Consider the following 9132-nt stretch of genomic DNA (forward strand, 5'->3'; position numbering starts at 1 on the left):
AACGGGGTGAACGTAGGCTACGTAGCGCTACGATGACTCAGAGAAGCGCGGCCCAGGTCTAAAATGGTGTAAAAGTCAAAGGCCCACAACAATCCCTGGTGGTTCCCCATTATGTCACACTCATACCAAGACAATGATGTCATAGCGGATGTTTCCTGTATTCTGGCAGCCAAGCAGCCAACCAAAATTTGGTCGGGCGAGGCTCCAGAGTAACTCCAGAAAGTGATTCCAGCTACTTACTTGTGATATGGATAAATATGAGTCGGAATGCCATGCATAATGCCACCTCACTGTGTGCAGGACCAGGACTTTCCCCAACTAGTAAACTGACTTGCTGGATGTTTCTCCATATGTGTGAGCTTGTGCAACTGGACAACGGGGGTCGTAAAAGGGAGGACGACAGCTGGACCCAAGGCATGCTGATGCAATCGACTCATCACTCATTTCAGGGGTAGCCTAGAAGCTAGGCCTAGCTGCAGAGTAATTACAGAAAGGGACTTGCACTGTGACTACATATGATAAGGGTATGATGCCATGTCCCTAATCACAATGATGAATCGAGACCACTCACTTCAGAGAGGGGGGTTCTGTTCTTTTAGCTAATCAGGTTTGGAGATACTGTAGGAGTGAGACAGAGGGTGAGAAGCAACCTGGAAAAGCATTGTGACACCAGATAACGATTTAACATCTTCTGATGTATCAAACATCTTGACTCTCAATGTAATTACCACCTCCATTATGACATGCCTTGGTTGTTTGACTGCTTGATGACCTCACACAAGTTAAGACAATGAGTCTTGCCCTTATCAACACCTTATCACAAAGGAAATAGACAGGCATTCTTCTCACTCCCACATGAAGCAATTATAGGTTCTTACATGGCTATAAGCCTATGCAGATAAGAGAGAAGAAAACGTCACACCAAATCCAGATCCTTTCAGAACCTCTACCCTCATCGGGTGGCTGATTCTGTCCCCTCAGTACTTCTTGTTAAAGTATAAGTCAATAGGGTCAGTGTGGGGATAGCTGAAATCCATACAACTTGAGACAGAACATGCAAAGACGCACGCACGCACTCGTTTTCATGAGTCTCACTGGCAATGGATCCTCGTTAATTCAGTCTGCAAGAGTGGGTACGATTTAAAGAAAGATAAAGCATGCAGGTAGATAAAAGGCGGGCCTATCCCATACCCGAATTTTGCTAAACCTTTCTCTTTTTTGGTTGACGTAATGCCCCGGGAGTATTGCATTGCCCCAGGTTGAATCGCCTACAACCGAGGGTTTTGGCGCCTCGAGCGAACATGCGGCATGCACTGAGAATAATGGTACCTCCATAAATACAGCCCATCACAAACGCTCTGATGCAATTAGTTACTAATAATATATTCCTCGCGGATAAATTATTTCTGACATTGAAAGGTGCATTGGGATGGGGGGGGGTTGCACGATCGTTAGTCCGCTATATTACGCATAGCGGTTCACCAGGAAGTAGCCTACACGAGGTTATGTCACATTTACACTGCAACAGACTGGCTGCTGCAAAATACATGTGTTGTGGCATCAGCTAGCTAACTAGCTAGTAAGCTATCGCCCTGATAGCTATACTGTGTACTCACATGTTTTGAACTTGAGGTCTGCGTCATCTTCTGAGCCAAATTCTTTCAGCAGGGAAACGAAAAGGATGCCGAATGCGTTCTGGATTCCAAACACCGATCCATTGCACCACATGGCAGCCAGCATGACCACCCATCCCCACCCTCCTTCTGGGGGCTCAAACTCGGCCTCTGTGGAAGCTTCGGGGACACTCTCTTGGAGGTTCCCTTTACTGTCCCCATTCTCCTTCTTCTCCTCCTCTGCGTCTTCCAAGCGCATCACAGCCAGCATCTCACCTTTCTCTGCAGCGACCGAGTGTTTTGAGTCACTGTCTGTCATGTTGTTAACGTTACCTTCTGTTACGTCCATCGGCTTCTATTTCTTGCCGATAAAATGTCACTGTAAATAATAGTTGTGAAGGCTGACAGCACTTTGTTATAAATCAATAATAAGAGGTTCAGATGATGGTGCCCAAAATGTGTCCAAGCACAAATTTCAACAGTGGGTCCATCCAGTGAATTGCTGTATCTGGAAGTTGCATCCACTCATTTACCGCATGGGGCGAAATGTCTGTGGATTGTGCCTGCACCTAAAGAGATCACTGTTCTCTCAAAGCAGCCTGGCAATATAGTATAAATAGATATTGCGGAGGGGCGGGACATTGGCACGTTTACAGGTTACTGCCTCTGATTGGACACTTCGCTCACCAAATTTAAATACTGTAGTGAGTGACTACGTTTCCAAAGGAATCATAGCTAAACGTTTCTGTGGCAAATGAAACAAGTAAACCGGCAAGCATAGTCAAGCCAGAAATGGTCTATATTTTGGTCAAGCACAATCGTAAGTCGACGCACTATCCTACTTCATTCGGATATAGTTTATGTCGGAATAGTAAAACCAATTATGGGTTTAAGTCACTGACGAGCTCAGACCTATTCAGTAATGTAATCATGTTTCTGATACCAATGACAATAAAATACACTAGAAAAAGTAACTTGTGCGATTGCTGAAAGCGGTTTAAAAGTATAATTTATAACTAGAAACAATAACTAGTTGAATGAGTTTGAATTACGCCCCTAACTTTAAAACGTGCGACTTCATTGCCGATCTGAACGGCTCGATAGTTAAAATTACAAAGGGCATCAACGTTGGGACTGGGTTACTGACCAAGCTTGCAATTGACTTTTTCAAGATTTGAATGGAGCGAGTAGTGAAAAGAAATTATATCTCCCATACACAACTTTTCTCTCCCTTTTTTACTCCGAGCTTCACTGATTCACATTCATGATTTTTAAAAAGTATTTAACTATATATTTTTTTTGTTTCTGTCGTTTATTGGCTCTGTCTGCCATACAACTGTACAATTACAGTACGATCCAATAATGACCTCTGGTGTACAAAGATGGTAATGCTTTCTGGACAAATAAAACCGCAGTTATGTTTGTGTTCAAATGTATTAACATCCTATTTTCACCAATGGACAGACAGAAATAGAAGCGCAGAGTAAAACTTGAGGGTAGTTATATTAAAAACAAAAACAAATAATTTGCAATGTAAATCTCTGCAATAATAATATTAAACCCTCAGCTTTCACACAGCATCCACAGATATATGGGTGATGGTGGGAATGAACACAAGATTTTTGACAGCAGATATTGGCATGCATGCCACCTTGCCTGTCCTGACAACAGCTGACAATTTTGACACAATGTACTTGCAGACTTAAACATATCAATGGAGAGCATCATCTTGAAAAAATGTCCACTTAAAAGCCCTTTAAGCCTTCATTCATCTACTTTGACTGCTTTAGGCGGCTGCGCCCCTTCTTCAGTGGCGGCTTCGCCCTTCCTCTTCCTCAAGCCCTTCATCTTGCGGGTGTGTAGCTTGGACAGATCCTGCCTCTGCATGTGCAGCCGACCAAACTTGGTACCAAAGACATCATGGGATATGTTCTTCTTCTTCTTGGGCTGAAAAAAGTAAACAATTGAGCAATGTATAAGTGATCATCCTTACACTTTCTTTGACACAGTTCCAACCCCCGAACTACAATAAGAAGGAGAACGGAGAAGAAGACCATTTGTCACACCACACACAACACACATGGAGTGGGCTGACATGGGCAACATGAAACATACAGACATGCATTAGGCTATTGCCGACGAAATGTTCTCTGCCATTATCCCATCCCGTTGTCCTTCCCCAATGGGCAGCCGGGAGCAGACGAGGACGCGTGCATGAGCCGTGCCTGGGGGCCAATCCGAGTGCTCCTGCCCGTCCTCGCCAGGGACGGACAGCATTAGCGACCTGTTATTCTGCATGTTTTTCATACTGGATTCCTTTGGGAGGAAACCCTTGCGAACACGGGGAGAACATGCAGAAAGGCCCGGAGACCTTCTTGCTGTGAGGCGACAGTACTAGGTACTATGCTACCGTGCTGCATGTGAGCGATTTTGGGGTTGTGTCTTGCTCACTTCAGCACAATGCCGGGAGCTGGGATCGAACCAGGAGGCTTGTTTATTCGCCACACGGCAAATACACACACGTGAGTGAGAAGCGACACAACACAAACATGCATTTGTGGTCGCCGGCGGAATTTATCCTCTGCATTTCTCTCATGCAAGCTGTCCTCCTCCAGGGGCAGCTAGGAGCAGTGGGCAGCCTCATCAGTGGCGCCCCAGGTCCAAGCGCTCTGTAGAACATCTGTTCTTATATTGGGGTTCTATGTGGAGGGAACCAGAGTGAGCATGGGGAGAACATAAAAACTCCACCCAGAAAGGCTCGGGAGATAGCCCATGCAGGAATCGAACCCAGGACCTTCTTGCTTCGAGGCAACAGTAACACACCGAGCCAGCAGAGAACAACGCCGAAGGCTTTTTTCTGCAGAAAATATGTTTTCGCTCTTCTCCCGACTGGCTTTGGCAAGAATTGAATTTACCCGTGATAGATGGTGAGAGATTGTTCATCCAATCACCTGCCAAGTAGTTTTGAAAGTGCCTGCTCTTTTCCAACAAAGATTTCCCAGATGGTTGTGAGACAAACCATCTGGCGCACATCAGGTTAGAGGTTCCGTGCATTGCGAACAATTTCCCCCACTGGTTCTAACTAACTACATGCTTCCTGATTGTAAACATCACTCCCATCTTGGTATTCTAACATCTCCCATGTATATGCCACAAAGTACAATTCCCAAGCGATGGCGTTTTGTACCACCAGTGTGCACAGGTGTTTTGCATACAGCTAATGTGATTGTTTTTTTTTGTGCTATTTCTACCGGCCTGTCCATTATTGTACTATGTATGGTCTGATGAAGGTCGAATAGACCGCAAGCTCAGCAATTAAAGGTGAAGCCCTGCACTGATCTGTGTGCGGAAATCCTTTTTCTACTATTTATAACTGACTATATACCTTCAGAGCCTTGGGCCGTCTGTGGGCGGTCTTGTACAGGTCATCTGATGCCAGGTGTGCTCTTCTCAGGACAAAGTCAAAGGATGGCCCGATCTCCTCAAGCTCGATCCTGGGGGTCCGGCACCCTGACTTCTTCAACAGAGATCTAGAGAAAACATTCAATTTGACATGAGATACAGACGTTACCTAATTGTCATTGTGCTGATGGTTTAGGATGATTGACGGGCAGAAGACACACCTGTAGCTGCGCATGTAGATCTTTCCCTCCAGGGCAGTGAAGTGCAGCACCAGCTCCAAGCCAGCCAGGCGTACTGAGGGCACAGCAGGACCTCTGAAGAAGTCTGTCAAATACATCGCAGAAAAGAGAAATGAATAGCATTAAACTACCAACCCACTGAGCATTATATGAGCACAAAGTCAGGTCAAACTGAATGTTTTTCACAGAATCATACCCGTTAGTAGACTCTTTAGGCGTTTGTGCTCATTGTCTATGTCAAATGCCTCCCCTGCAAACACCAGCATTGGTTTGGTTCCCTCAGGACATTTGCTGGTCTATAATTCATTGAAAACAAATAGAAAACGGATAACATGACACACTAGACTCGAATCAAAAAGTGAACCTGTGAACTTGCACACTAATATGGGGCTCCATAGTCTTGCTAGAAACTCACCTTGATTTCACTCAGGGAGGCATACTTCTCAATGCCGAGCTCAATCATATCAAGCACGTGGAAGTCAAACAGACGGCCTATGATTGATGACAAAAACAACAACAAATAGCTCACTTCCTGCTTAGCAAAACGGCTCATGCTAAATAAAGCCTTATTCACAACGCTGCCAGTTTTCAAGACACATTCAGAGGTGGTTTAGGTCCAATTCAAATCTGATCCTGGCCATGCGTCTAGAGTCTGAAAGGTCAAATCATATTTATGTACCCTGAAGCCAGTCTGAAGGGCTTTTCCTATTTTGTTACTATGACAACTAAAATAGCCAGTAAAGACTACAGTCTGAATTCAGAAATCCCATTTAGTCTCTCTTGCTTTTTGAACAGTCCATATTACAAACCAGATTTGAAAAACAGAGCCGATTTGACGAGTAAGGCCTGCAAAACAGATCTTAGATACATTTTTCTTTTGCAATACCTACCAAATATGAGATTGTTAGGACGCTTCTTGTTGTGTGAGCCAAACAGAAATAGTGAGCAATCGGTTTTCTTTGAGAAGAATTCCTAAAAAGAAAATATTATACAATGAGTCACAGAACAGCAGCACTTTATTTACTGTCCTCTTAATGACAAACCCTTCTGAATAAATTAACCGATGAAGATTAACTTCATGCTTCATCTACTGACCAATGATGTAGAGTCTTCGAATGGCCTGGTTATATTTTTCCTGGAAAAGAGAGCCAACCTTCAGCTTAGTAAAATGTTCCTGAACTACTATAGGCTATCATAAGCAGAAAAGACTGAAACATGCATCATCATCATCTCTCATTATACATGAACATTCATTACATTACATGTAGTGTTACAATTACATGCATTTGATTACTACCTCAATTCACTTACTTTTTGTACAACACAGCATTCGGTTTCTTCAGGGCATACTGTGGCAAAAGACAAAAGCATTAGCTAATCTTAACCCATGAACTTGACAGTCTTCAAGTGAGGAATAAAGAGGGAATACGAACACTTACAATATCCTTCAGTGCTTGTGCAACAGTCTGGTTAGCGTTCCCTCCTTTCATGATCATAGCACTTTTGACATTCTCGGTCAGCTTGGGTGCTCTATTTTCAAGGAAGCGTTTAGCTCGCTTGGTCTTAGGTTTTCTATACAGAAACAGTCACAAACAGCGGCGTTAGTCATTTATACAGAATTGTTATTAGAACTAGAAACAGATACGTGAGCTCACAGTTACACAAAACGGGTTGATTGACATTGGTAGGTCTTGTAATGTCTTAGTGCCATCAAGTGATTTGTGATAACGTTAACGTTAGCTAGCACCATGGTTAATACCCATGTCAACATGACTTGGCTATTTAAATAAAAGAACCGACTACCACGCGATCGTATTCCTTGCTCGATGGTCACTCCAAGTGCGCTAACGTTAGCCAAGTTAGCTAGCTTTAGCTGTCTAACGTTACACTCTGCAACTGGGCATGATAACGTAACAGTAAAGACGTAGGCTATATAGGCCGACAGCAGTACAAGAGTATTGAAAACTTACATTACTCCATGAATTTGTGTCATCTTGGGAAATGTTATTGTGTAATTGTCTACTAACTTGCTACGGACTCTCCACGTGAGAAGTGAATACCGGAAGAAATGTCGCTGTTATAAACACGTCACTTCCGACACAGTAGTCACAACCATGGTCGCAACGTTCTGGGAACATAAATATTTTTTGAATTAATGCAAACCATAACAGAACGTTATAAAAACACATACAATTATGTTATATTGAATGACTTTGGGGAACTAAGCCTCAAGGTTCTCCTAAGGTTCTCTATAGATTTTCTTTATTGGAACCTTCCCAGAACATCCTGGGAACATTACAAAAAACAAATCCAGCAAACAATTTGGTTCCCAAAATATTATTTTTTGGTTATGGATTAGAAAAACAAAAATGAAAAATGGACGTTTTGTTTGAGTTCTATGAACGTTTTGTGCAGGTTGTGTTTATGTTTGCAAAGAATCTAGGAATGTTCTCTAAAGGTTACAAAAAAATTGCAATGTTCCCTCAATATTCCATAAGTTCTCCTCAGGTTAAAATAGATCTTTTTATTCTAAGAACGTTATGGTGGTTGCATTTAGGTTGATTAACCCATGACAGATACAGAGCATTCATAACATTCAAATAACTTTCCGAGAACGTTCCAAGAACACTGCAAACATTCAAAGAATGTTCCTATGCCAGAACCTTCCTTGCAAACCTAAATCTAACCTCCAAATAACATTCATAGAACATCAAGAAAACTTTCCATTATAACCTGAAGAGAACTTTTGACCATTCAGAGAACACTGCAAATGTGTAACCTTTAGAGAACGTTCCTAGAATGTTCCTTGTGAACCTAAATGCAATGCTAGGTGGCGTATGTTGACCAGTAGGTGTCCCCAGTGTACCCTGTAAAGCATGATCAGAGATATGTAGGCTATGACATGGAAGTTAATTTTTGTGTTTGTGTTGGTCCTAATAGTAATATCTGGGCTCGTTCCAGTTTATGATACGACCACTGACCCAACATCGTTGTTTCAATGATTATTCATGTTCAAATGTGTAATCAAGTAGAATAATGACACAGGAAGATGAATGTGTCACAGTTTAATTACTGAAACTTACCAAAAATGTCCCAACATTTTCGATTAGCGCTTGTTTTAACTACTTCACCATCTGCCTTCAATGAAGGCATGCAATGCAGAATTCTTAGTATTAGTCCTAGCGAACATGTTTAACTTGAGCTCAATATAGACATGAAATAATGTGAACCCTATAATTTCCTCAAGTGCATTTCAATGATGAGATATCTACCTACCTCTTATGACCACCAATGGGTGTACTGGGTGTAAACCACCTATCATTTCTTTAATCAAACAAATTATCACCACACAATTTCATTTAGTTCTGAATATCAGAGAACTGACACTTTAGATTGAATTTTTAAAATTATTTGACATTTCAGATTTAAGTCATGTTATCTACCGCACTTTGATTTTGATAGTTGATTGTGCCTTTAAATGCCGTGTGATTTTCTTTTTATATCCCATGTGACATCTTTTTATTGTACTTTGTTTTTTTATGTTGTTCATGTGCTACAAGGGAATTTCCCCATTGGGGATTATTAAATTATTCTATCATAAAAGACAATTCCCTCATCCTTTATGGATTGTGTCATGTATTAATGTAAATCCGAGAAAATGCCTCACCAATGCCTTGAATGGTTTGATGGCATGGGTTATTACTCAACCCTCTTTAGGACATTTAAAAGGACACCTACTACAATTCTACCTAAAGACATCAGAATGTGTCCTTACAACAATAATTATGTCTAAGAATGATCACAAAATCACACAGAATCAATCTTTTTTTATTTAAGCATCAAGCTCATAGTACAGATATATTTAGCACATCTTGACC

At 41.9% G+C, this 9132-nt stretch overlaps 2 protein-coding genes across 2 annotated transcripts in view; both read right to left on the bottom strand.

Annotated features, from left to right (window-relative positions):
• Positions 1 to 2214, bottom strand: part of slc16a10 (solute carrier family 16 member 10) — a 33897-nt gene extending 31683 nt beyond the window's left edge. The window contains exon 1 of the mRNA XM_084439771.1: positions 1617 to 2214. Within this exon, the coding sequence (XP_084295897.1) occupies positions 1617 to 1962 (346 nt within the window). The 5' untranslated portion in view covers positions 1963 to 2214. The remainder of the gene's footprint in view (positions 1 to 1616) is intronic.
• An 883-nt stretch (positions 2215 to 3097) lies between these two features.
• On the bottom strand, positions 3098 to 7306 carry rpf2 (ribosome production factor 2 homolog). The gene is made up of 10 exons (XM_084439419.1): positions 7225 to 7306; positions 6694 to 6826; positions 6566 to 6603; positions 6350 to 6389; positions 6145 to 6226; positions 5670 to 5746; positions 5451 to 5550; positions 5237 to 5339; positions 4999 to 5143; positions 3098 to 3560 (listed from the first exon to the last, which is right to left on the bottom strand). Exons 1-10 carry the CDS (start codon positions 7245 to 7247, stop codon positions 3378 to 3380), a joined length of 924 nt encoding a protein of 307 aa, XP_084295545.1. The 5' UTR covers positions 7248 to 7306; the 3' UTR covers positions 3098 to 3377.
• Between the last annotated feature and the right edge of the window lie 1826 nt (positions 7307 to 9132).

This window comes from Borostomias antarcticus (assembly GCF_949987555.1).
Source record: "Borostomias antarcticus genome assembly, chromosome: 6".
NCBI lineage: Eukaryota > Metazoa > Chordata > Actinopteri > Stomiiformes > Stomiidae > Borostomias > Borostomias antarcticus.

Excerpts from the sequence above, each read along its gene's own strand:
- rpf2 (XM_084439419.1), bottom strand. The coding sequence starts at position 7,247 with ATGACACAAATTCATGGAGTAAT. Across the intron at positions 6,827-7,224 it reads ACACAAATTCATGGAGTAAT|AAAACCTAAGACCAAGCGAG; the intron begins GTAAGTTTTCAA and ends GTTTCTGTATAG. Across the intron at positions 5,340-5,450 it reads CCTAAAGAGTCTACTAACGG|ACTTCTTCAGAGGTCCTGCT; the intron begins GTATGATTCTGT and ends TGTATTTGACAG.